The sequence below is a fragment of the Centruroides vittatus genome, unplaced genomic scaffold (genome assembly GCF_030686945.1).
Source record: "Centruroides vittatus isolate TY-2023 unplaced genomic scaffold, ASM3068694v2 contig_272, whole genome shotgun sequence".
NCBI classification, from domain to species: Eukaryota; Metazoa; Arthropoda; class Arachnida; order Scorpiones; family Buthidae; genus Centruroides; species Centruroides vittatus.
The window spans coordinates 469,288-497,054 of record NW_027121732.1 but is presented as its reverse complement, the minus strand read 5'-3'; the positions used below and the strand labels follow the sequence as shown (position 1 = coordinate 497,054).

Here is a 27,767-nt window from a genome sequence, read left to right as displayed (position 1 = left end):
TTCTCTTATATATTTTAATTTTATGTTTTATTCCGTTTCTATGGTATATTTTTTAAACTCTTGTTCTAAATTTTGATTTAAATATTTATATTCTATACATGGAACGTTTCTGTTCCATTATCGATTTTGTTAGACCTGAAGAGGACTGATTAAACAGGTTGAGATAGCGTTAGTGATAATATATAATAAATAATTACTTGTCAAAATTTAATATAAAACTAATAAATAAAGTAAAAATGTTATTCTATTCTTTATAATAATAATAGAAATTTACCTCATAGTATAATAACGTTATTCCTAACAGTTTCAAAATAATAGAACTGTTTCTTCTCTGCTATTGGATTGTACAATCACTATCTGACATGAATTTGCATATTGGATATTTTGCAAGGTCATGTAATACAGTAAAATTTGATTTTTTCCCCCCTAATATTTTCAATAATTAATTTTAATTCTTTCACATTTATATTTACTTTAAGTATATATCAGAATATTTGCTTACTAGAGTATTTTAGACATTCTGATTTAGGTTTAAATCTAGAAAACTTAGTAACCAGCCTGTCATCCATTTATTCAAAATCATCCTCTATGATATAATTATCTGGTTGATACACTCAATATGGATCTAGCTTTTCATTAATAAGCATCAGATATATCTAATAATTATTAATGACTTTTGCATTTATTCTCAGTTTATAAATGCTAAATTTTATTTTGAATTTTAATTAAAAGCTGGAATTTTGGACAACTGTCCAAGTTTCACATTTACCCATTACAAGTTTTCAAAGCATGCACCTTGTGTCATACAGTACGCATTTAATTAGTTTTAATAATTTTCTCTCCTTCTTAACCCTTCTTTCTAACTTCCTTTGTCCATTGTTCTGGCTTCTGGGAACGCGGGCTTCCCACTCCCCACCCACCAAGGGGTCGTGTGGAACAAAGAGTTCGAGTGGAGGACGAGTAAAATCTGGGTCACGAAGGGTCACTTTTTCCCCGGCCGGACAAGAAGAAGCACGGACGAGAACGGCGAGCTCGTGAGACGGAATTCTACGAGGGCCGAATGGAGAGCCGTGAGGTGAGGATCTGGATTTTCGAATCAGAGACCCCGAAAGGAAATTATAGTAGAGATATTTGAAACGTTGACGAACCCAGAGACACGGAGAATAAACCACCAGCCGGCATCGGAGTTCAGCGAGAACAAGGGTACCCCACTGTCCTATCAATTCTTCTCACTTCCTACTTTTATACTTTTCTATCCTTTTAGGTTTAAGTTAGTTAAGAATCGCGCGGGTTTTATTAGTATTGTCGGGCAAGTAGTTGCCAAGAAGGTAAGCTACTTGGGTTATTGTTACAATCGGACAATAAGAGAAATTGGACTGAGGGAATCCAAAAAGAACTTATTTGTATATATTATTAATCGCGAAATTAAATTCGTTTTAATTGAATCCACGTGTCTGTGTATTCCTATCGCGCTTCACACTTTACATTGGCGTCCGCGACAGGATTCCCTCCTCGTCGATCCAATTCTCTGTATAGCTGTACTGATTATCAGTCATCGTTGTAAGGTATATGGAGGACAAAGGTACTCCTAGTATGAGTTTAGTGGCCGAAAGCCACAGTGAGAACCCACCACTCGTGGTTACTGGATTCTTAGGGATGATCCCCACTTTCTCGAATTCGCCTAACGACACGGTAAATATAAATCAACTATTTAGAACCATTGATAATGTGGCTAAGTTAGCCCAATGGGGGGACGAGGTTAAGGTGGCTGCGTTGCAAGCTAAACTAAAGGGGGAACCATTAAACACTTTCTTTTGTTTATTGGAGCAAACGCCTGCACCAACGTTTAAGGAAATTGAGCAAGACCTAATTAAATGTTTCCAGAAGCACGAAGGGAGAGGAAGGGGCTTACTCGATCAATTATTAAATTTGAGGCAAGGAGGAAAGGAATTAGTCAGTGAATATATCATTAGGACTAGAACCATAATGTCTAGGGCTATCCGGAGTAACCCAAATATCGCGACATTCAGAGACGAGATTATCAAGGAGAGGTTCATCAGGGGATTAGACATAAGTATCAGAAGTCACGTGTGTCGCAGGGAACCTGCTACCTTAGAGAAAGCCTTTGAATACGCTGAAAGGGAGGAAGAGCTAGAAAGGGAATGTAGTAATCCTAGCGACCTCAAAACGGTCTGTCATAACTTCCAGAGCGAAGTGGGTGCTGAATGTACACGTCCTGGAGTGAGCCCTAAAAATACTCTAAAGGATGAGGATCGATTGGCTAGTTTAGAAAAAGGGTTGAAGACCCTGTTCGAAATAGTTTCCAAGATGGCCGAAAACCCGACCCAGACTACTATGTCGCCTAATGTTAACGGCAGACTTTGTTTCATTTGCAATAGCCCAAATCACTTGGCTCGGAAATGCCCCAAAAGAAAAAGTTCGGAATTGAAACCAGCCCGGGAACCCGATCAGGGTCAGTGTCGCGTTCCCATCCTCACATTTAAATTGACCGAATTTTCACCTTCGGAGAGGGGACTCCCGTTAATAAGTGGCAGGGTAGCAGGGATAGAGATTAAGTTCTTAATTGACTCTGGTGCAGAAAGGTCTTTAGTTGATATAGCGCTGACTCGAAACGCGAAAATAGCTAAGTCTTTCCAAAGTTCAAGAAGGGGTGAGATCACCCATATCAGAGGTATCAACGGCACGATCTCCACATGTAAGGAAGTCCTAAAGGGATCCATAAGCTACAAGGATGCGATAATACCTGCTTCCCTTTGTTGTATGGAATTCCCGGATAGGCTAGAATACCAAGGGATTTTGGGGATGGATGTTATCAATTTAGTCCCGTCATTGATAATTGATGGATGTACATTCATAAACCGTGAAGCTAGAGTGTTGAACCATAGTCCTCGCCCATCGATCATGTATTTCGATTGCTTAAGTTGTACTCCGATTGACACCGCCATAACCCCAGGAACTACAAAAGCTAATGACGAAAATCAGGTGACTCGCGTCCTCGATAAGTATCCCGGTTTGTCTTCGGAGGGGGTCGAAGATTTGAAAAACACCGATCTTTTTATGCATAGTCCCAGTTTCCACCATAGAGTAGTAGAATCACAAATGGAGGACGATTTTTTAAAAAAAATGAAACTAGGTCTTGCGAAAGCTCAAAGGAACATGCATCAGGGTCTTGCCGGAAAGGGTGTCCAGCCAGAATTCCAGTTGGAAGGAGGTGTGTTAGTCCACGTTAAACCAGGAAGAGATGGACTTTATAACTGGAAGCGGATATGTGTAGGTCAGAAAATGGGTGAGGAGGTTGTTAGAGCGTTCCATGAGTCTGGCCTTGGGGGGCACTTGGGCATAGAGAAGTCTTGTAATACTGTTGGCAGGCATTACTACATACGGGGCCTACAATCGATAGTCCGATCGGTAGTGAGGGTGTGTAGGACATGTCAGCGGTGCAATACAAAAAGGAAAGGGCGTAACTTTAGTGCTGGTGAGAGAGTGTGGCTGTTACGCAAGCACCAGAGTAGGAAGTTCGGGAAATTTTCCCCTAAGTATTCGGGTCCTTTCCGTATTACGAGAATTTTAGGTCCAGTAACCGCAGAGTTGGGTGGTAGTGATGGAAAAAAAAATTGTATTGTGCATTTCGATCGTTTGAAACCATATTATTCATATGCTGTATATAAGGGTCGAAACCATTACCGACCCAACAACAATGATTCCCCGGATATGTCTGATGATGATGGAGGTGATGAGATTGCATTACAGTACAGGAGACAGCCGATGACATCTATCAGGCGACAAGAAGACGATGCATCACCAGAGAATCCCCTTGAATCGGATGACGAGCATCAAGCTGTTCCCGCAAGCGAGGGTCGTTACCACCTTCGGAAAAGGAGAGTAGACTACTACAAACTCCATCATGGACTTTGAGCCTTTCCGATGGGGGCGTATGTGGCTGTACGCCATATTTTTGTACATGTATTTTAGATTTAATTAGTTTTAATAATTTTCTCTCCTTCTTAACCCTTCTTTCTAACTTCCTTTGTCCATTGTTCTGGCTTCTGGGAACGCGGGCTTCCCACTCCCCACCCACCAAGGGGTCGTGTGGAACAAAGAGTTCGAGTGGAGGACGAGTAAAATCTGGGTCACGAAGGGTCACTTTTTCCCCGGCCGGACAAGAAGAAGCACGGACGAGAACGGCGAGCTCGTGAGACGGAATTCTACGAGGGCCGAATGGAGAGCCGTGAGGTGAGGATCTGGATTTTCGAATCAGAGACCCCGAAAGGAAATTATAGTAGAGATATTTGAAACGTTGACGAACCCAGAGACACGGAGAATAAACCACCAGCCGGCATCGGAGTTCAGCGAGAACAAGGGTACCCCACTGTCCTATCAATTCTTCTCACTTCCTACTTTTATACTTTTCTATCCTTTTAGGTTTAAGTTAGTTAAGAATCGCGCGGGTTTTATTAGTATTGTCGGGCAAGTAGTTGCCAAGAAGGTAAGCTACTTGGGTTATTGTTACAATCGGACAATAAGAGAAATTGGACTGAGGGAATCCAAAAAGAACTTATTTGTATATATTATTAATCGCGAAATTAAATTCGTTTTAATTGAATCCACGTGTCTGTGTATTCCTATCGCGCTTCACACTTTACACAAGTTTCACATTTACCCATTACAAGTTTTCAAAGCGTGCACCTTGTGTCGTACAGTACGCATTCAAATTACCGATACTCAAATTTTTCCTACACTCGTTACAGCATATTCGTTGTCACTCCTTCCACAGCCATTGCAGTTTTACAGTTACCACAGAATACTCACGTTGCAAAATGATAAGCGATTCTGACTTTACAAACTGCAGAATGGTGCTTCCTAGAGGTAGAACACAGCAAGATGTTTGAATGCATATGGGAGACAAAAGCCAGACAGTTATTCTGTTGATTGGTGAACATCATATACTTCTCGGATAATAATTAATATAATTAGAGTTATTCAAGACGTTTGCATTCGCTTGGAAGACCTTGTATGAAAGGTTTCAAATGGTGATTTGAATGATTTTTGAGTAAGATTCACATACCTGGTCAGTCATAATAGAGTATTGAACTTGGTAGGTGGGTTTTGGCACACACTATTTCCGAAACGACTGCTTATTTACGGAATGTATTGTTTACCATTTACTATTTAAAATTTTTATATATTACTAAAATATTTTATTATATTTAATGTGCAGGTAAAGAAGTTAAGGTTGAAGATGTTGAAAATGATATCAAAATTAAATTAGCACTAAAAACTGATAAAATGAAAAAGGATATCGATTTTTATTGTTATTATTGGGACGAAAAGAAGGAAAAGTGGGATTCCGATAGCGTTCAGACAATTGGTGCAGAATCCAGCATCATGCAGTGCTGGGTTTCACATTTAAGTAGTTTTGTGGTGTTAGAAACAAATAAAGGTTCAGTATCATTTAATTTTTTTAAATCAAAAGTGACTTTGTTTTGTTAATTGCTTAAATATTAAACTTTTATAAATTTTGTGTTTTTTTTTTTTAAAGGTCTTAGCACCGCATCCATTGCAGGAATTGTGGTGGCAACATTAATGGCCGTTTTCATTATTTGTGTGGTGGTATTGTTTTTTGTTCGCAAGAAACAGAGTAAAGAAATTCGGGTATCGACGGAAGTTCTAAATGCGGAGATTGAAAAATAAATCACTTTTTTGTGTATTTTTTTGAATCATCATTGATTTGAAAATTGTTGAAAAATATTTTCATTAATTGTACATACATCATAATTTATATATTGTTTTTTTAAGAAAAACAAATTTATAATTAAAAGATAATTATATGCAATGGCAAAAATAAAATTTTATTTTATATTGACGATTTATTTTCTTATTAATTAAAAATATGAAATTAGATCCAAAATGTTATTTTGATCAGCGATGATGCCACGTCATCCAAGTACAACGATGGAGGAATGACGCCGTCCATTTTCCAGGTCTCGGAAGCTTCATCTTTATTAAATAAACTGTAAAAGAAATCAGAATTTTGTCATGAAATTTTGATAAAATATTAGAATCACTTATATTTTTCCATCATTAATCAAAAATGAATTTTTGAACATCATTCAATTTCTTCCTAATAAATTATTGAAGTATGTAAATAACAATTATCCAATATTTAATTGTATTTAAAATAAAATTCTGACAATAAAAATAATTATTTATATATACACTTATATTTAATTTTCTTGAATTTTTAATTTATTTTATCATATTATATAAAAGATAACTTTTATAACCACTTAAAAAGGGTTTTTTTTAAATAAACCAAAATGTTATGTCCTTTGAACAGTATATATCGGGTGGCCAACTTTTGTGTACATAAGATCTACTTTTTATCTTAAAAATGTGTCGCGATCGACCTGTCGTCTTAGGCATAGTCTAAGTCGGGCGGGGAGGTGTGAAATACATACTATGTTTATACACTGTGTTTCAGTACGAAGTGCAATCTCGCGAGCTATGGGTAGATAAAAAATAGTTTTGAACATATATTTTTGCTTATTTTTTAAATCACTTATTAAGTTTTCGAGATATAGACTCATATATAAAATAAATTTCCAGACCCAACTTTTGATATTTGCAGCTACGAGTTCATTCCGTACAGGCGGTACCTAAAAAATTCGATTTTTGGACACGTTTTCAAGATAAATTATATTTTAAGTTATTAAAAATCTAATTTTTTTTAATCAATTGCAATGTATAAGTTGTGGTACTATTCGTAAATATGAAAAAGTTGTTATAAAAATGCACAGTATGGCTAATAACTTGATTACAAGATTTCACTTTCGCGATTTTTTTGGGTTAGGAAAATTTCTCATGCAAGAATGATATAAGATTTTTAGACTTATTTTTTGCTAATCTATCAATAGCTCGCGGGAGTGCACCTCGTACCAGAACATTCTGTATATCTACCTACGTAAAAAGCAGCATAATTGTTTAACGGGCCAAAAAACTCACGTCCAGAGGAATTAAAACAAAACGAGTTAACAATATTTATTAATTCAAATTAGCTACAGATAAAGACAGATTTACAATTTATTTTATTACCTTAACATTAATGGGAGGACTGAGTTCGCGTGTCTCTAACCAAAAAATCATAATTAGGTGTATATCCTGACAAAGATAATAATAACGAGTCTTCGGTATGGGAATCAGTCGGGACAGAACGTTGTTTAGTCTTCGTTAACTTTAAGTAATAAAATGCCGATTCACACAGATATGAAGATCTGAAACAAGAATAAATATATTCGCTACATTTGGTTATACTGAGATATTTTTCTCGGTTGACGTATTTCCAAAAATCCAAAAATATAGAGGTCTGTTGCCGAAAACGCTCACTTATCGATTATATAGATAGGTAAAAAAAGCGAAAATTTAATTTAAAACATAAAAGAAAGGTACTTACATTGTAAACAAGAAAAATAAACTCAACGTTGTCACCGTGGATAAATAATATTGATTAATAATAATAATATTGTTAATACTAAAGAAAAGAAGTTACCGTATGACAGTACCAAATATTCAAGCTAAATGGCTGTTTTCTACGAGTCCAGTCATAACTACATGCATATTGTTGCTTTTGCGCGTTGCGTTCAGTTACAAGTGTAACACATTAGCGAGGTTGAGGCCGAAGTTTTAAACGCGAAAACGTGTACGTCGGACGTTCAGTGCCGCTTTCCTGTAAGCCTAGAAATTTGACAATGGCGTTTGGAATGTCGAGCATAATTCCACTGACTTTCCAAATGCCATTGCCAAACTTCTAGGCTAACAGAAAAGCGGCACTGAACGTCCGACGTACACGTTTTCGCGTTTAAAACTTCGGCCTCAACCTCGCTATTAAGTCAGGACATCGCGAGCGATCGACCAAAATTGGCTTCGCGATCGACTTGTTGGCCACCCCTGGTATATATAACATGAAGATGATTTCTAATGGGTGGGTACCATGGTAATTGTTACAATGACTTGTCTTAACCTTAACTGTTGAAACCTTAACTATAGCATGAAGAGATAGTGTTGCCACCTTTATAAAATTGCTGACCCGAACTGCAGTCGAATTTGTCTGAACAGAAGTTCCTGACGCATGCGCAATGTCATTTTACAATGCGAACAATAACCACACCATGCATGCCGGTTCTAAATCAGTTACAGTTAAGGACTAGGGACTTGCGTAGGAGTAACGTATGTAACCTAAATTAAGAAAGAAATAACAGATAATCTAGAGATCCATAGAAGACGTGTACGGCCGTACAAGCAAAAAATAATAATAAAAAAAAAAAGTCGAGAGGCAGGTCGCGCGTTACACGTCGGCGTAAACAGAGTAACATGGCGGAATGGCAGATGAGTTTCAGTGAGTGTGAGGTCTTTCACTGTTCAAATGTAAATTTATAAAAATATTTGCAAGAACTTTGTTTCAAGGTAATTTCACAATTTCTACGAAATTCCCGGACAAAATTAATAGTTCACCCGGACAGTGAGTCAATTCTCGGACTGTCCGGGTGAAAACCGGACGGGTGGTAACACTATGAAGAGACAAACGTATTCTGTCATTCATATATATCCATACCCCTATACATTTGCTTTGTTCCATATATATATATATTGTATATTGATCATATCTGATGGGTAAAGGTTAAGATAAAGGGCCAAACGATTGTGGCTTCTTTCACATAAATGTCCAGAGATGTTGTTCCAACCAACACATGGAATAACACGATGACGAAAGTCCACCAGTAACAATAGGAATCTGCAATAAATATATTCATTAATACATCGAACAAAATGATACGAGCAAATTTGAAAATACAAGTCTTCGCCTAAAGGCTTCCTCTGGAGAATTTCCGGACAAATAAATGATAATATTTCACATAAACCTTTTGGATTTCGTTCGTACTGCTAAAGAAGATACGACAGTCAAGAGGTCATTAAACAATCTGCAGTTCAATAAATCTTTCAATGTATATTTAGGCCTATACATATAACACTTACTGTGAACAAACCGAAATCAATTACTTGTGTGTCTCTGCACTTATCTAACATAATGTTGTTAGAACTCATCTCTCTGTGTATAATTCCTATTCATAATAAAAACATATTTTGTCATTCTTCACACATTTACAGAATAATTAAGCAAATAAATCTAAAGAAAATAATCGCCGTTGCTATGAATACATATAATTCAAAGACCAGTCGAGCAGCAAACACTTTTGCTGTACTCTCTGTCAAAGACCCATTCTCTTTTAAGAAATTGGTCAAATTTTCTCCGTCCATCAAATCCGAGACAAAGCAACAGCTAAAAGAATACAACTTATTACTTCACAAAACACAAATTATTATAAATATGTCAGGTGAAAAGAGAAAAAAATTACATTGTGTCAGATTGGAGAAATCGAATTAGGTTTTGGCTATTATTATTCGCTTAATTATAACAAATACAGTAGAGCACCGATTATCCGACTTATCGGTTAACCGACCGCGTTCTAGTCGGCAAATTCAAATGTCCGCTAGTGATGTGGCGCTACAATATTTGGTTATGTCTTGGCTACTTTAATATTATTTTTGTTAAATTTTTGCATGTTTTAACTGGCAGCACTGACTCGACCACGAAAGGGAGGCTAGTATTTAAACCAGGCCTAATACACTATACTAATAATGTATTTTTTCATACTTTTCGGTTATCCGTTTTTTCAGTTATCCGACCAACCCCAGTCCCAAATAGAGTCGGATAATCGATGCTCTACTGTATTTTCGATTCCATTAAGTATCAGACTGTGTTTAGTATCAAAAATCCAGTTTTTGAGAGATCCATTTTTTTACTGATTTTTAATATTGACAAATAAAAGTAGGTTCTAATAAATGAGTATAGGTAGTGATTTTTCTACGTGAACGTAAATTTCTACACATATTTCGAATGAATAATGATAATAACGACTTCGTTTCTTAAATAAATCACATTAAAGACAATGCCGTTTATTATAATCGACATCCCTTCTTTTTATTAATGACAATGCTAGAAAAATACGAAAACAATGATATTATTTCGTAAAGATTTCTTCAAAAAAGTTCATTTTCATACTAGAAATGAATTTCAGATATTTAGTCACGTGATTTCATAACAAAGAACTACAACAATTGCTAACAATACGCTGCATTTGATAATATTTTATTGTTTAAATAGCTTGGAGAAAATTATGCGCTCTGTTCGAAAGTTGTTTTTGCGAATGTGGAGTGAGAGAGAGAAGAGAAAAAAGTAAATTCCGTCGTTAATTACATTTATAATTACGATTTATTTAATATCAATTACGAAATAACCAAATTTCTTTACAGGAGAGAAGAAAAGGCTGAACCAAATGGTCGGCAGGATAAAAATTATCCCATAAATGTAAGTCATTACTCTCTCTCTATACAAAAATCAAAGTTATTTCTTACTAAGATTCAGTTAATAACGATTTTTTATGATTTTATAAATATTCTACCGATAATGCCACATACAACAACAGTTTTTGTTTTTCGCTTTTCTTAGATTGACGATAAGTTTCTTGAAACGAAGTGTGACCCTTTTAAGAAAGAGGAGTCGCAATTCCAAGAAACGAAACCCAAGAAGAAGGGAAAATTTACAGAATTCTGCAGAAATGCATTCTGTAAATTCTTTTGTTGCATGTCACACGACAGTTCCGATTCTCAGGTAAGACGTCGTTCTTTCTGTCGCCCTTCAATTAAATTATAGAATTGAAAAACTTCATCACTCTAGACACGTGAATTGGGAAATAATAAGAAAAGAAATTCTGATCTTGAACTCGAAAAATATAATCAAAATGTTATCGAGGATTTCGAATTTAGAGAAATTGGAAAAGGCAATTTCGGAACCGTTCATTTGGCTCTATGTAAAACTTCCAATGAACGAGTGGCCATAAAAACGATAGAGAAGAAGCGCTGTTGTCTTCAACAAGTACGTTCTTACCATTATTTCCGATATCCTTCGTTTTCTCGTGGCGAAAAATAAATTCCTGATCCGATTCAATAATAAACCATTTTATGATTTGAGCGCGAAATATTTATTTTACGTTTTAAAATCACCTTATTTAAAATGTTATTATTTATTGACACTTTCAAAACTATAGATATTAATGTCGCACGAAGAGAACGGAAATCGTTGTTCTACAAATACTAATTACAAATGTCTACAGAATATTCTTCATTTGTATTTAGTGCATATTAAAAACAATTTCTTTATTTACAGAGGCGCGAAATAAAGAGAGAAAAAGAAGCATGGGCATCCTCATCCAGCCATCCCCATGTTGTTACTTTGTTAGGTTGCTTCAAAACCAATACGAGGTAAATTTGAACCCTTTCCATTTAAATTATTGCTAATACATTATGGTTGTATGGACTAATAACTCTCTATTTTAGTTTCTGTTTCGTCTCCGACTACGTGGACGGACCGGACTTGACTAATTATTTAGAAACTAATGGCCGCCTTGGAGAAATCCAAGCCAAATTGATTGCTTCGCAAGTGGCTTCGGCCATTATGTTTATTCATAATAAAGGTAACTTTATAAATCTATTTATTCATTCATTTCGTCAACTAATGGCAGTGTGTGATAAAGTTTGTTTCTCTCTTCGACAGGAATAATTCATAGAGACATAAGCTCCAGTAACATCATGCTTGACAAGACCAAAGGAGCCCAATTAATCGATTTCGGTCTCTGCACAGTAAGTAGTGTGTACAGCAATAGCCTAATTTTCGTTAAACTAGAGAATTCTTATTGGCTGATTTTCTTTCTGTCAGTTCGAACCAAACCCGACCGAATTTTGCGGGACTTTGTTCTATCTATGTCCAGAAATTCTTCAGGGAAGGCCATATGGTAAGGTGTTGTATTCGAATTTAATAACCTGATTTTGTTTGCACTCGTGTAATCAATATATTATTTTTAGACGCTTACTGCGATTGGTGGTCATTTGGGACCGTATTATACGAAATGTTAATCGGAAAGACCCCACTGGACATTTACTTAGAAAAAATGCAGGCTGACATCAATCTATTTTCTCTTATCGACATGATAAACAGTAAGCGAGTATAACTTGGAATTTATCCACAATAAAAGAACAATGATAAATATAAAAATGCTTTTTCAGTTGCCCAAAACATGGACTTGGTGTATCCGAGTGATTTGCTACTGTCGACGGATGCCAAACTCATAATCGAGGATTTGTTACAGAGAGTAAGTTTATACTTCATTTTACTTAACTCATTGAGTTTCGTCGTGTGACGTAGTCCTTGTTTACAATACTTATCATTACGCCTCGAGCATTGAATATTACATCGGCCTTTTTACGATGTGTTATGAGAGAATTTCATAAATTTTTATAGTTAACGAGAGAAGCGTTCGTTTATTAACACTAATTATGCACTTTTAACGCATTTTCTACGATAAGTTGTGAATGTATTTGCGATTATTTAATCATGTTAAATAACTTTTTGCTATTGACTTATTACTGGTTATTTTAATGCATTTACTCAGAGGTAAAAATATTTCTCGAGTAATATTACTACAGCTAATTATTCTTCTTGATCATTTTAGGACCGAAATAATCGTTTTTCGGAAACAGACATCAGTACACACATGTATTTTGATGGAGTCCCGTGGCCAGAATTAGTCTAATCTTGACTGATGAATGAACATATTCAAAAGCAATTCTTTGAAAGAATTTGTTATCTGATTTTTTGATGTTTAAGTGGTTTAAACGAATCGTTGTAAATAAAGTTTAATTTACTTCAATTGTTTCTTGTAGTTTGTGTGTTGAATTTTTTTCGTTAAGCGTTCGATAAATGTTCGATGTACAAGTGTACTAGAAATAATTATGTCGTGTTTGTAATGGTTGAATATGTACAAGTAAGGATAAAGTATACAAGAATACGTTATTAAAAATGGCCGACGGTAATTTAGACAGACAAAGTATTTTGAAGAATACAAATTATATTTTGTCTATCCTCTCTGTCGATATTGACCATTAAAAAATACACAAAACTTCACTGACATACACTAATTTTTATTGGAGGCTTCCCCTGTATAAAAAAGAAATGTAATTTATTTTAAAAACGTCTTTTGGCGACGATACCACAAATTAAATCAAAGTTGTTTATTAATCAATGAAATTATGAAAGAAAATTCAATCGTTTATTCATTTACGTAAAATTAATGTAAAATCATTATGTATGTAAGAGCTCATTCATCGATGTAAAAGTGTGTAAGTACAGTACATATGAGGGATTACGACTGAAAAAATACTTACTGTATTTATATATATGACTTTGATATTGGTACATTGCGATTAAGGTTTTTTAGAGTACGTAGATATCAGAGTAGCGACATACGAGTCATCGCCGCCATATTCTGTCGACTGTCATCACGAGGTCTATGGGTTTACATTAAGAAATGACGATTTTTTTAAGTTTAATAAAGCGTTTTCTTATACTTGTTTGATTTTCTTGACCCGTTGGTAGAATTCTATTTCACTTTTATAAATGTTTTAGAATTGTTAATTTTTTAGTTTTCTTAAAAGTCAGAAAAGAATAGAAAATTTGAAATTTTCGTGCATGTTTTTTGAAAATACAATACGGAAGATTGTGAAAAGTTCTGACTCCATTGGTTCTTCTTAAATTTTTTATAATTAAAGGAATATTAAGTGCGGAGAGAACATGGGGTTTCTGTTCGAGTTTAAAAAGTATGAAAGGAATCCAAGTGTAAACATGTATGAATCCAATGCAATTTAATGATAAAATAATATATCTAAAATTTTAATTGCAATTAAAGCAATATTTTGTGGACAAAGTTCACTTTTTGAAGATTGTTTAAAATATTTGGAAAATTTAATATAGAAGAGACAAAACTCATGAAATTATTGTCCATCTTTTTGTAAAGAATTAGAACGAATTTAATTTCAAAACTTTTGTATTATAGTAATTTTAATTTTTTAGAATTTTTACGTTATGTTATTTCTTTTTTATGTTTTTAATTATTACAACTTGACTTATAGCTTATTTTCATAGTTCAAACCTAAACTCCAAATTATATTTATCAAATATCTACATCTTTTAATTTTCTACTAAATAAAATATACTTGAATTGTTCAACTTTAACGACTTCAAGTGTTTTAACTCATCTTTAGCTGGAAGCGTTAAGTTCTAATATGTGTAAAGATTGAACTATTCTAAACTACTTAAAAGAATACAATTTAAAAAAGTATAATAGTGAGGTCGAGGCCGAAGTTTTAAACGCGAAAACATGTACGGGACGTTCAGCGCCGCTTTCCTGTAAGCCTAAAAGATTGACAACGGCGTTTGGAAAGTCAGTGGAATCATGCTCGACATTCCAAACGCCATTGTCAAACTTCTAGGTTTACAGGAAAGCGGCGCTGAACGTCCCACGTACGTTTTCGGGTTTAAAATTTTGATCTCAACTTCGCTAATATGTTTAAATAAAGTTTGCAGCAGCCGAACTAGTTTGATAAATAAAGAGCCTTATTTGTATAAGAAATTCAATGTATCTACTCTGAGTTATTAAATTCAAAAGTACTAGAGTCGAATACTGCACGTACAGTACATTGTGCACTATATTTTATTTAGTAGAGAGGTTGCGGCCGACGTTTTCAACGCGAAAACGTTCACGTTTCGCGTTGAAAACGTCGGCCGCAACCTTTCTAGTAAAAGCTTCAATAGAGGGAATATTTTATTCATTGATTTAAATTTTCTTTTAATTATAATGGATTTAAAACTTTATAATTAACAAAAATGCTATCGATTATCCATTAATTATATATACAGTTTATGGGAGGGCACAGAAAATACTATTGTAATGTACTGTACAGTACATAGAAAGAGAGAGAAAGAGACGTTGCGGTGGAAGTTCAAACTTTAAACTCGTACGGCAAATAGACGTACACGTTTTACGTTTGAACTACAAAAGAAACAGGTGGCGCCACACGTTTACGTCGAACAACGACTCATGGGATATTGTTGAAAAATGGCGGAAACGTTTGACAAGGACGAGAGTTACCAGCGAAGGTAAATAAACATTTTAAACTATTTTAAAATATTTATAGGTTGTTTAACAACACTAAATAATTATTTTTGACTTTAATTAGCGTCGTAAGAAACGGTAGGAAAGTTCCAATGCGTTTCTCCTGCTGTCACGACATACTTCTGTTGAAGGAAGTTGTGGCTGTAAATCCCTATGCGTATGAAAATCCGAAAGTTGCTTGGATAAATATATCTGAAAAGTTACAAACGTACTACGATGTCGACGGTAGAAGATGCCGGGAAAGGACAAGTCTACTTCTACAGTATTATGACAAGGTATTGGCTATCTTGCAACCCAGATATAGAACCTACCTTATTTTAAATAGAGTCTATTAAAACAGTTTTCTTTTCAGAATGATGAAGCCAGTTTGCGAAGATCCGGAACAGAAGAGGAATTTATGGAACGTAATCGACTTTTACAAGAAGTAAGAGAGTTAAAATACGAGGCCCAGATGACGACCGAGAAACCGACGCTGCTGGCCCCCAGACGGCAAATCGGAGATGCATCCGTGGCGTCTTTAAGAGCGTCGTCCCCCGAGATTCCGTCCGGTAAATATGAAAACTTGAGAATTCTTTATAATATAATTACTACAAAAATTGTGTACTAATTATACATTTCTAAAAAATATATTATTTTTAGACGAAGATACCAATTTCTCGAGAAAAAGAAAACAAAACTTTCTCGTCTCGTACTTACAAAGCAAGCAAGACCGGCAGTTTCGGCTGAGACAAGAAGAATTGAATTTAAAGAAAGAACAACTGCAGGTAGAGTTGAAAAGACTGAAACTGGAACAAGAAAAATTAGATTTGGAAAAAGAAAAATTTGATTTAGAGAGGAAAGAGAGAGAATCGAGATATGAACTAGAAAGAAAAGAGAGAGAAACCAGACTGAAGCAGGACGGAGAGGAAAGAAGATTGTTGTTAGAATTACTTATGAAAACTTTGAATAAAGACTAAGATTTTATAAAATTGTAAAAAAAGTCTTTATTTATTTACTGATTACATTCTAAGTATTTATCCAACTTGGGGGGTAAACAATTAAAATAATCTGTTGTTGCACTACTGTATAAGCAAGTGTGACAGTTTGTAAGTAATGCACCAACTATATAAAGTTTATATTTTATAATATATAAATGTTTTGCTGTATATGCAGATATTATTACGATTTTAGTCTCTGTATATAAAGTTTACTGACAGGCTGAAAAAATGATTTCAAATTATTTTTAAAATCTAGAAAAGCAAATATTTGAATTATTTTCCCAAATACACCCATTCCACACACTCTCTTACCGAACTTGTCCTCGAATTAATTAATTGTCCGGTGGTTAAACTACCACTTCGGAATGGTGTAGTGAGGTGTCGACGAAAAGGATAACCAGAATCTCCGTATAAAACAAATTGGATCCCATTCTTGGAGCAAGGAATCACAGTCAAATACTCTAACAAAGATTCTGTTAACATTTCACTGTTGTGATGTCTTCCTTCTAATGGTCCAAATAAATTAGCAATCATACCATCGGGTGTAACTGCTGACCGAATTTTCAAATAGTGTGTACGTTTATTGCTACTGAATGATGTTTTTTTGGTAGACAAATAGGACATGCCATCTGTCTACGAACTCCCAACAATTTGTCAAAGGAGCACCTTTTTCTGTTATTACTTGGCTAAATAATTTTTCTCTCGTTAGTTTTATTTCATTGATATTCAATAACAATTTGGAATGGCTATTGTAAATGATATTTAGTATTTCATGTACAAATCATGAAAGTTTACTTTTTTTGTTCTTTCCAAGAAAACAATTATCATCAAGTCTATTAGGATAACTATCATCATCGTAAAAAAATACACAATGCATCAATTCCAAGTGAGCGTGATCCATTTTTACAAATAATTACAGATGGAGGGTGAAACAAATCATCTCTTGAAAATCTGTTAAAATTATAAAATTTTATAAGTATTATTCCTTTTTTATTTCTTACTTTAATAACGTACCAAAAATAAAACAAGCATTCAGTATCTGTCATTTCATTTAAATTTATTCTTACTTTTGTCACAGGTATAGCTTTAGTGATATGATAAAATGGCTTCATCACTTATTCATCCAACAAGACTAATACCTCATCAATAGTCTACAAATAAAATTTTAATTAAACATTTAGTGCACAAAAATAAAAAGATAAAGACAAGTGAACACATCCTTAGAAATTCTGTGGTCACTTCACATCACTTTAAAAAATATTGAATAATTAAATAATTTCTGAATTAAAATCATCTATTTTTACAATGTTATTCATGGATGCTTAAATAATACTTATTTTAATAGAATATGTCATAATTTCAACCCCAGACACAAAAAAAAATGAAGTTTGAGCCAAAATTCTACCCACCATTCTTGACGTTTGACATTCCTGTTTTAGAGACGAAAACTTTGGCCACAACCTCTCTATTGTCTGTGGACTTTTGAGTGGTATTTATAGCATATCAATTTATTCATATAAGCCTACTTATTAATCATGTGAATAAACTATCAGAAAATGTTTGCAGAACATTTTAAAGTAAGTTCTTCAATGTTGAATGGATCCATGAACTTTTGTACATGTAATTAATAGCTTACATTTAAATTTTTAGTAAAATTATTTTTCGGGATAAAATCAGAATTAATCGAATCAATCTTCACAGAATTAATATTGTTGTTATGTTGTTGATTTTACTTTATTTAATTAAAAAGAATATTAATCATTTTAATTTTGATGATATTTTCTGCAGGTGGAAATACTGGAAAAAATGAAGATATAAGTAAAAAAGATTGTTCTGGTGTATGTTTTGGTACTACTCCATATAGAGTAGGCAAGTGTGGACATTGTGACAGGATATACACAGAAATTTACAAGAATAAGGACACAGAGGTAAAAAGAATTAAAGTTTACTATAGTTCTATAATTAGAACTATACTAATTGCTCATAAAAACAAACTGATAACAATTAAAAAGCTTTAAAAGTATGAATGGATTTTTAATAAAGAATATTTTACTGCTGAACTTTTGATAGTTTTATGAAAGAATATTAATAGTTTTAACAAATAGTTTTATTTGTAACTGTAGTTTTTATTATCATTAAAACTGTTTTTTTTTCAGGGAATTCGTTAAAAGCTTTATGTTTGTTTTCATGTTTTTCTTTCAACAACAACACACAGTTTACAAAAGAATAAATGGGTGATATTGTGATGTATACAGTTAATTCAGTTGCAGAATTTCCTACAGTTACTCAGGTTTCTAGCCAAGTTTCTGCCTTACATTCATGTGTTTTGCCACTTTGTAATCACAAGGAAACTGCTTATAAAACTAAATGTCTGAATGCAATAGCAAAATCTACAGAGAAAGCATCTTCTCTAAAAGTAAATATCAATCATTTATTTAAATTTATTTACAATTTTCTTTAAATAGAAAAAAATATCAGTAAATTCAATAAATGTTTGTTTTAACACTGCACATATAACCAATATCCAACAAGAAGAATCTAGAAGAAAACAAATATTTTTGTCTATGTTTAAAGGGCACTGTCAGGCTAACTGACCTTTGCAGTTGTTAAAACAAACAGAGAAGTTACTAGGAATAGGCGATTGCCGTCCATGTGTTAAAAGAGGTGTGATGTAAGAGAAAGAAAGGGAGGGGGAGAGGGTTGTAAGATTAAACTTCATAGATTGACTTCCACATAGGGAAGGGGGGGTCTGCATCTCTATAGTTGATAGCTACATTTTTTCTCATGGCTTTGTAAATTTCTTTATCTTCTAAATATCTAAGCCATTCTTAATGTGAGGTGCTATGTAGAAGGTGTGCTCAGTGAAAATGCACATCTATGTTGGGGTCGGAGGCAAAGATTACTAATACAGTGTTGGCCAACCTTTTCATGATGAAAGTCTGATGTTCTTTGAGGCAGGTGATTAAAGGTCATTCTGTAGCATCCATGTATTCTAAGTCACAGTTGGTTCTGTGAGCTGTAACAAGGATAGTATGTATACCAAGTTGGCAGGATATATCTGGATGGGCATTACAGAGGAGGATGAAAACTGAGGGATTTAATAAAGTAAAAATTACATTACAGATAGTAGACATATCTTCACTGCTTGCCATGTCCAATCACCAGAAACAACTATTCACTGCAGAGACAACCTTTCTTTGTAGGCTACTACTCTGCACAAATATGTAAAACAGTATAAAATGTTTACAGGTGATAATCCCAACACAATTAAAAATACAACAGTTCTTTGTTATATATAACTGAGGGACTTCTGAAAACTAATCAAAAATACTTATTATTTCTAGCAATTTCCTTGTACAGAGTAGCCATTCTTTTAACTTTTTATACAGTATCATGGGAGCAATTATTAGGATGGAGGTGACAAACTAGATCTTTGATTGTGTTTGGAGAGTAGCCATGTTGTCTGGCATACTGTGTGATAGTTTGGAGTTCTTTATTCCTGTGTTGAGTGTCAGATGAGAAGGTAAGGCTCAACAAATTAGTACACTGTATATCTTGAAGAAGGACAAAGAACATTGGATTTCCAACATGGAAGGAGCTGGTCAACACTACATTGGCAACCTTTATCTGAATTTGATACAGATTTACTGTACATTTCAATTAATTGTGCCTCCTACAAGGCACCTCCCACAAAAAACAGCTTAGATATTTAGAACAATTAGAAATTTACAAAGCCACGAGAAAAAGTTCAGCAATCAACTTTAGATATGTAGACTCTTTCTCCCCTGCATGGAAATCAATCTATGAAGTTTAATCTTTCTCCCCCTCCCTCTTATGTCACCTTTCTTTAAACATTTGGAAAACAATCACCTATTCCTAGTAACTCTGTTTGTTTTAACAACTGTGAAAGTCAGTTAGCCTGATGATGCCCATTAAACAGAGTTTGCTTTTTAATTTGTGTATGTAAAATGTTTGCTTTCTTGTAGTTTCTTCTTGCTGGATATGGGTTATATGTGCAGTGTTTATCATCTTATATCCAGTTTTGAGTCATTGAAAGTAATGTTTGCTATATATTCACATATTTTTCTTTGAAAAGAAATCTAAGTTTTATATATTTTAACTAGGCATACTTGGAGACATCAATTATTACTCAATCCTATGATATGGTAACAAGTTTTTTAAATTCCTCTGAAGCTAATACGAAATTACTTCAAGCAGCTAAAAAAGCTCAGGAAGCATTGTTGGCACATTCTGCTGCTTTTCTTCCTTTGGGAAGTAAAATGCAATTTGGAAGTGGTAAAAAAGGCAAACCATTTTCTGTACTTTATCGCAAATATATTGATCAAAATCCCTTACAACTTAGAACAAATATCAATACAGGAAGTCTTTTATCTTCAGTTAGTTTTGGAAAGAAAGTCACAGAAAAGTAAGTAAAAAGAAATTATAATTATAGAATATGTTTTACTAGAAAAATTTATCATAGATTAATTGAAATTCTTAATATATTCCTAATTAAATTAAATATTAACAAATACAGTTATATTTTGCAACTAGTTAATAATAAATTTTTTAATTTGAAAACATTAGAAAAAATAAGTAGGCTCTATCTTTTCACAGGTATATTTTAATGCTTTATTTAATGGAAAAAAATGTTTGCAGGAACATTGTATTAATCAGTAAACTACAATACAATTCTCTTTGAAAAGAATATGTAAATTTAAAAATTTTGAATTTGCTATCACTCAGTTTATAGTCATTTTATAGATTACATTGAATATATTTAATATTACATATAAACAGGCAAATAAAGCAAAATGATAGTGATATGATCTTTAGTTTCAATTTTGTTAGCAAAATGGTGAAAAATAATGTTGGGCATAGACAAAGTAAAGTGTAGTATATATAAACATAGGGTTTATCAAAGCTATTGTTTATTTATGAATATATATTTCATTAAAGTATTTATCTCATAGTTTCAGTGATGTAGTTCTAATGTATTATGCTAAACTTAGGAACTGTCCATAAATTATGTTTGCTTTCTTTTTGAAATTTCTATTCCTCCCTCCTCTTGTCCTAGTTTGTCCAAGTTTCCAAAACCCCCTCCTCTTTCAATGTCCAACAAAAGTCAATCCCCTTAAAACCTTTATCACTTTATGAATGATAGATAGCATAAGTAGAAATGAAACATACAATAAATTTTGAAAAAAATATAATAAAATGCATAAACTGTACAGAATTTAATAAAATAAATGGACATCCACTGAAGCTCAACACCTTTCCTCCCTCTTGTCCCAGTTTGTCTGACTTGTAATCCTCTCCTTTCTGGTGTAGATGTCATTTATGGACAGTCTTTTATGAAAATCCACCAAGAATTAATATTCTAGTAATAAAATAACTTTAAATTTAAATATTACACTAAATAAATTTCAAGAAAATAATATTACAACCAGCCAAATATTAATTAAATAATAATGTATTTAATTTTGATTCCAATACTTATTCTGAAGCATTTATAAATGAAGTTGTGAATAAAATAATTAAAATGAACAAAAGAAGAAATTTAGAAAAAAATTTTTGAAAATTTATATTGTAATTCAACAAATAATAACAATATTTTAAAATCTTTAAAAAAATTATCACAAATACAATTTTTTAATGTTTTTTTTCTGTTACATAATATACTTAAATTTTAAAAATTAAATTTAGTGTACTGATATAAAGAATTTGTCCTAAAATAAAGTACATATTAATTTTGTAGATTTACTAATTGGGATTGCAGTGAAGAAACACGATGCAATGGTGCTGTCATTAGTATGAGCTTGTATCCCGATAAAGATCCATATACATTACAAAACGATAAACAGTTGAGTCCTGTAGTCGACGTAAGTCTTCTGACACCAGGCAATGGTAAGATATTGCTTAATACAAATATGAAATTTATATTATATTAATTGTGTTTGATTTTCAATTATGTAACATTTAATTATAATTTGGTTGCAGTTTTCAAATTGCAGTCCTATACATTCCCACTGTTGTCTGTTTACCTGTCCTTTGTTAATCTTGAGAATGAAATAAATAGATGAAAATTGAGAGTAGATATGGAGTGATTAGGGACAGAGACCCTGATTATAACTACATACAAACTTCCAGTCTACACTGGAAGTCATGTGATTTCAATTCAAAATTTTCTCCAGAATGGAGTTAGATAGATGCTGGTGTGACTTATAGTTACCAGGAGAAGTATGATGTACAGTGACAAGACACTACTAAAATTGACACCAGATATAAAAAGCTTAGGGGCTGGAGATCCGATTAACTCTATATGAACTTCAGGTTCGGACTGGAAGTCACTTGATTTTTTAAATTAGAGGACGATTAAAAATTGCAGCCTAGCATTAGGATAATATCATAATAAATAATTACTTGTTAAAATTTAATATAAAACAAATAAAAAAAGTAAAAATGTTATTCTATTCTTTATAATAATAATAGAAATTTACCTCATAGTATAATAACGTTATTCCTAACAGTTTCAAAATAATAGAACTGTTTCTTCTCTGCTATTGGATTGTACAATCACTATCTGACATGAATTTGCATATTGGATATTTTGCAAGGTCATGTAATACAGTAAAATTTGATTTTTTCCCCCCTAATATTTTCAATAATTAATTTTAATTCTTTCACATTTATATTTACTTTAAGTATATATCAGAATATTTGCTTACTAGAGTATTTTAGACATTCTGATTTAGGTTTAAATCTAGAAAACTTAGTAACCAGCCTGTCATCCATTTATTCAAAATCATCCTCTATGATATAATTATCTGGTTGATACACTCAATATGGATCTAGCTTTTCATTAATAAGCATCAGATATATCTAATAATTATTAATGACTTTTGCATTTATTCTCAGTTTATAAATGCTAAATTTTATTTTGAATTTTAATTAAAAGCTGGAATTTTGGCAGCTAAAAAAGCAGCTAAAAAAATTTTTATATTTTAGCTGGAATTTTTATATTGACGATTTATTTTCTTATTAAAAGTATGAAATTCGATCCAAAATGTTATTTTAATCAAAGTGATGATACCACGTCATCCAAGTACAACGATGGAGGAATGATGCCGTCCATTTTCCAGGTCTCGGAAGCTTCATCTTTATTAAATAAACTGTAAAAGAAATCAGAATTTTGTCATGAAATTTTGATAAAATATTAGAATCACTTATATTTTTCCATCATTAATCAAAAAATGAATTTTTGAACATCATTCAATTTCTTCCTAATAAATTATTGAAGTATGTAAATAACAATTATCCAATATTTAATTGTATTTAAAATAAAATTCTGACAATAAAAATAATTATTTATATATACACTTATATTTAATTTTCTTGAATTTTTAATTTATTTTATCATATTATATAAAAGATAAATAGTATATATAACTTTCATAACCACTTAAAAGGGATTTTTTTGGACAAATAAACCAAAATGTTATGTCCTTTGAACAGTATATATAACATATGAAGATGATTTGTAATGGGAGAGGGTACCGTGGTAATTGTTACAATGACTTGTCTTAACCTTAACTGTCGAAAGTAACTATAGCATGTAAGAGATACAAATGTATTCTGTCATTCATATTGATCCATACCCCAGTGGCGTAGCAAGGGGGTGCATCATGCACTGGGTGCCACTCGCAGAGGGGTGCCCAAATGGTCTCCAAGACAAACTATATGTGTTTCTGGAGGGGGAAAAGGGGTGCCAATAAAGTGTTGGGTGCCAGTTATGTTCGCTACGCCACTGCCATACTCCTATCCATTTACTTTGTTCCATATATACATTGTATATTAATCATATCTGATGGGTACAGGTTGAGTTAAAGGGCCAAATCTTTTAAAATTCATATAAAGAAAAACATAAAAGTTATATAAAAATTAAAATGTCCTTTAATAAATTGCATTAAAATCCATTTTTATTGGTTTCATTCATATCTTTATGGTTTTGGAGGGAATATGAGTCTACACTACAAGGAAAGCAAATAGCAGAATCATGTTTATTGTACACATACATTATAATGGGAGGAAGACCATTAAATTGACAGGTAGAGCACCCAGCATGTTGTAACTTTCATGCAAATATCGCGTTTGTTGCATGCTGCCTTCGTGGTGTAGCTATTTTAACGGCCAGCAGTGTGTTTCACCTATCTCAACACGTGGATTGATATATTTATACGGGGCTGCCAATAAATTACGTAATGCAGATGTGGATGAAGGGGATGGGGATTTACAGAAACGGGACGTAATGGGAGGGTTGAGAACCTAGCATTACGTAATGCAAAGTGTTGCACCACAAACCGTCACTAATCAATGAACGACCTAATAAAGTATTTGCACTCGTTTTAAAAATACAAAATAATTTTATTAAATTGATCTGATGCTAAAAACCACGTGTCTGCATTCATAAAAATGCAGACACGTGGTTTTTAGTCTTACATTTAGTGAAAATATAAGACTGGATTTAATTTAATTTTCTAGTAAAACTGGAATATTTATTTTTAAATTATAAAATACACATTCTGTGTTAAGTTTAAATGAGTTAACGGGAGTTACAGAAAGACATTTCGGCTAATTTATATCACACGATATAAATAACCGCATTAAAAAGGAAGTTAAATTAAGGGTAATCATTCCCATTAAACTGTCAACAGAGGGCAGTAATTGCCGTTAAATTTCTTTATGATTTTATTATTATTAATGCGATTTTTAATGATTTAATAATTGATTCTTTTCGATTTATATATTTAATAATTTATCGCCATTAAAATTTAATGCAATATTAAATTAATTTATTTAAAAAAATTAATAAGCAGACGAGATGGAAGCCAAATCAATTGACTTTTTTTTTTAAATTTAAAACTTAATTTAAAAAATCATTCGTTATTTTATTAATAATTGAAAAAATTGTTTAAATAATAATATAATAAATTATTCGTGAAATAAGTTTAAATTGTTATAAAATTGTATACATTCGATCACGTGCGCTAGATGTTTAATTTAATTTAATATTTATAAATTTCATTACAATTTCTATGTCTTAATTAAAATTAATGATTGATTACATATACGTTTTAAAAATAACTTAGTAGAAAAATAAAATAATTTACGAGGAAAAAAAAAATTCGATTCGAAAATTGAACCATAATTGACGTCACTGCTAAATCCCTCTAGTGTTAACCTTGATAACTAAACCAATTTAATCCGGACCAATGGAGTTGGGAGGGCGATAACAGTAGTAGTAATATAACGATAACGTAAGTAAACTTAGATTAGTTAGTAGATGATGGAGTCTGTACTACGTACCGTAGCGAAGTTTCACGTGAGGAGTGCTTATTATGTCGGGAAGATCGTTCGAACTTACAGTACAATACAAGAACCTACTGGCCCATCTGTGGTTACTCAAGATATCCCGGGTCCAAAATCCACGAAATTAAAGGGTGCTTTAAGTGCCATACAGAACACAGATGCAGTGCAGCTTTTCATAGATTATAATAAGTCAATAGGTAATTATATGTGTGACGTAGACGGTAATTACTTCTTAGATGTGTATAATCAGATAGCATCTTTGCCACTGGGATACAACCATCCTGCTATCTTGGAGGCCGTCAGCGATCCAAAAAATTTCACAGCATTCGCAAATCGTCCAGCATTAGGTATACTTCCACCTTCGGACTTTGCAGAGAGATTACGCTCCGCTCTTCTCGACATCGCGCCACCAGGATTGAAAGAGGTCCAGACTATGGCCTGTGGTTCATGCTCGAATGAAAACGCGTTCAAAGCCGCCTGTTTTTGGTACATGAAGAGGGAACGCGGAGGCCGGGCCCCCGGCGAAGAAGATCTTAATAGCTGTCTGTGGAATAAGACTCCCGGTTCGCCGACTCTCTGTATACTCTCTTTCGCGGGAGGTTTCCACGGACGTACTTTCGCCGCTCTTTCGACCACTCATTCCAAGTCAATACATAAATTAGACATACCTGCTTTTGACTGGCCGATAGCCGATTTTCCGAAGTACAAATATCCTCTCGAAGAGCATTCCGATTACAATGGAAAAGAGGATGCAAAGTGTTTAGAAAAGGTGGAAGATTTAATAGAAACATACCGGAAAAAAGGTAAGCCAGTTGCCGGTTTAATCGTGGAACCAATTCAGGCTGAAGGAGGAGATAATCATGCTTCTATTGGCTTTTTTACTAAGTTACGTACGTTAGCTGCAGAAAAAGGTGTAGCTTTTATATGCGACGAAGTACAAACTGGCTGTGGTACTACTGGAAAATTTTGGGCTCATGAATTTTGGGAATTAAAGGACCCACCCGATATTGTAACATTTAGTAAAAAGATGCTTACGGGTGGTTATTTTTATAAAGACAGCTTTCGTCCAAATGAAGGATACAGAGTTTTCAATACCTGGCTTGGTGAACCTTCAAAATTAATATTATTAGAACAAGTTGTAAAAGTAATGAAAAAGGATAGACTTGTCGAAAGTATGGCGACGACTGGATCCTATCTATTAAAAGGTTTAAAAGAAATTAATTCCTCTCATCCTTCAATTGTACATAATCCAAGAGGAAAAGGAACATTCTGTGCTATAGATTTTAATGATGCCAAAACCAGAAATAAAGTAATAAATCTGTTACATAAGAAAGGTATCCATTGTGGTGGTAGTGGTGTCAGAACACTACGAATACGAACGGCCCTCATTTTTAAAAATAACCATGCCGATATTTTATTGGATTGCTTAAAACAAGTGGTAGCAGAAATTAAGTAATTGAAGTATTTTCTTGTTGATAAGATTCGTAAACACAGAAAGTTGTTACAATCCAGTTAAGTTTTATTTCTTTTTTTTGTTTAATTACATTTTTTATCAAAATATATAGATATTATACGACATATACATAAATATTTTATAAGTACAAATACCTAATATATACGAATACCTCGATTTCAACATTAACTGTTAGAATTCATTCATTTTTATTTTTTAGATATTCTGAATATTTATATATTTCAAATGCTTTGTTGAATTTATTATATTAATCATAATTAATTTAAAAAGCCTTAAACTTTGTAAAGGTTTTGAAAATAATAATACATGCTAAGATAATCACATTTAGGCATAAACATGTATAAATTAATTGATATAAGAATATTCTATATTCTTTCAAATGAAATTATACATATTATATATAAAAATGTTTTTAAAAGATGATCATTATGCAAAAAGTTGGTACTTTTATAGATGAAAATATAAGTATTGGTTTATTTTGTTTAATTAAAATCAATTCTAAAAGAGTATTAAATTTAATATATGATGTATCATTGTAGCATCTGATATTGTAACTTGATCTTTTTGACGGCATTGCAATGATCATTGAGATATTTAATTAAAGAGATGTAACTGAACAGAACTTTCACATTTGATTTATTATCAATTCGAAATACTATGTATATTTGTCATATGAGAGATTAAGAGTTGAATTCTATCTGGAACTTCTGAGTTTTTGTAAATAATGTAGGCTGGGTATTAATTGGTGTTTTACTGTTCTAGTCCTTCAGCAGAGTATTTATGATGGAAATTATAATCCATAAA

At 32.9% G+C, this 27,767-nt stretch overlaps 5 protein-coding genes across 6 annotated transcripts in view; all 5 read left to right on the top strand.

Annotated features, from left to right (window-relative positions):
* Positions 1 to 5,840, top strand: part of LOC136971803 (uncharacterized) — a 63,391-nt gene extending 57,551 nt beyond the window's left edge. Inside the window, exons 27-28 of the mRNA XM_067266303.1 lie at positions 5,240 to 5,461; positions 5,561 to 5,840. Coding sequence (XP_067122404.1) covers positions 5,240 to 5,461; positions 5,561 to 5,712 — 374 coding nt within the window. The 3' untranslated portion in view covers positions 5,713 to 5,840. The remainder of the gene's footprint in view (positions 1 to 5,239; positions 5,462 to 5,560) is intronic.
* A 4,392-nt stretch (positions 5,841 to 10,232) lies between these two features.
* Positions 10,233 to 12,754, top strand: LOC136971791 (serine/threonine-protein kinase Sgk1-like). 2 transcript variants are annotated; one of them, XM_067266293.1, is made up of 11 exons: positions 10,233 to 10,312; positions 10,390 to 10,444; positions 10,586 to 10,747; positions 10,814 to 11,011; positions 11,303 to 11,397; positions 11,473 to 11,609; positions 11,690 to 11,775; positions 11,852 to 11,927; positions 11,998 to 12,129; positions 12,199 to 12,284; positions 12,645 to 12,754. In XM_067266293.1, exons 1-11 carry the CDS (start codon positions 10,254 to 10,256, stop codon positions 12,723 to 12,725), a joined length of 1,167 nt encoding a protein of 388 aa, XP_067122394.1. In that variant the 5' UTR covers positions 10,233 to 10,253; the 3' UTR covers positions 12,726 to 12,754. The 2 variants fall into 2 exon arrangements, with proteins under 2 accessions (XP_067122394.1, XP_067122395.1); XM_067266294.1 differs by lacking the exon at positions 10,814 to 11,011.
* A 2,314-nt stretch (positions 12,755 to 15,068) lies between these two features.
* On the top strand, positions 15,069 to 16,122 carry LOC136971778 (chromatin assembly factor 1 subunit A-like). Its single transcript, XM_067266279.1, has 4 exons — positions 15,069 to 15,127; positions 15,208 to 15,418; positions 15,496 to 15,691; positions 15,783 to 16,122. Exons 1-4 carry the CDS (start codon positions 15,087 to 15,089, stop codon positions 16,097 to 16,099), a joined length of 765 nt encoding a protein of 254 aa, XP_067122380.1. The 5' UTR covers positions 15,069 to 15,086; the 3' UTR covers positions 16,100 to 16,122.
* Positions 16,123 to 18,263: 2,141 nt separating this feature from the next.
* LOC136971801 (uncharacterized) lies at positions 18,264 to 23,298 on the top strand. The gene is made up of 4 exons (XM_067266302.1): positions 18,264 to 18,536; positions 20,245 to 20,546; positions 21,879 to 22,027; positions 23,129 to 23,298. The coding sequence occupies exons 1-4, from the start codon at positions 18,351 to 18,353 to the stop codon at positions 23,296 to 23,298; spliced, it is 807 nt and encodes a 268-aa protein (XP_067122403.1). The 5' UTR covers positions 18,264 to 18,350.
* Positions 23,299 to 25,361: 2,063 nt separating this feature from the next.
* Positions 25,362 to 27,375, top strand: Gabat (4-aminobutyrate aminotransferase). Its single transcript, XM_067266268.1, has one exon. The coding sequence runs from the start codon at positions 25,464 to 25,466 to the stop codon at positions 26,943 to 26,945; it is 1,482 nt and encodes a 493-aa protein (XP_067122369.1). The 5' UTR covers positions 25,362 to 25,463; the 3' UTR covers positions 26,946 to 27,375.
* The last annotated feature ends 392 nt before the right edge of the window (positions 27,376 to 27,767 follow it).

Bases quoted from the DNA above. Each gene is read 5' to 3' on its own strand.
- Gabat (XM_067266268.1), top strand. From the start codon at position 25,464: ATGATGGAGTCTGTACTACGTACCGTAGCGAAGTTTCACGTGAGGAGT.
- LOC136971791 (XM_067266293.1), top strand. From the start codon at position 10,254: ATGCGCTCTGTTCGAAAGTTGTTTTTGCGAATGTGGAGTGAGAGAGAG. The intron at 10,445-10,585 runs GTAAGTCATTAC...CGCTTTTCTTAG, and splicing joins ATAAAAATTATCCCATAAAT to ATTGACGATAAGTTTCTTGA. The intron at 11,776-11,851 runs GTAAGTAGTGTG...TCTTTCTGTCAG, and splicing joins TCGATTTCGGTCTCTGCACA to TTCGAACCAAACCCGACCGA.
- LOC136971778 (XM_067266279.1), top strand. From the start codon at position 15,087: ATGGCGGAAACGTTTGACAAGGACGAGAGTTACCAGCGAAG. The intron at 15,128-15,207 runs GTAAATAAACAT...GACTTTAATTAG, and splicing joins GACGAGAGTTACCAGCGAAG to CGTCGTAAGAAACGGTAGGA. The intron at 15,692-15,782 runs GTAAATATGAAA...TATTATTTTTAG, and splicing joins GTCCCCCGAGATTCCGTCCG to ACGAAGATACCAATTTCTCG.
- LOC136971801 (XM_067266302.1), top strand. From the start codon at position 18,351: ATGGGTGATATTGTGATGTATACAGTTAATTCAGTTGCAGAATTTCCT. The intron at 20,547-21,878 runs GTAAGTAAAAAG...TTAATTTTGTAG, and splicing joins GGAAAGAAAGTCACAGAAAA to ATTTACTAATTGGGATTGCA. The intron at 22,028-23,128 runs GTAAGATATTGC...TTTATATTTTAG, and splicing joins TCTTCTGACACCAGGCAATG to CTGGAATTTTTATATTGACG.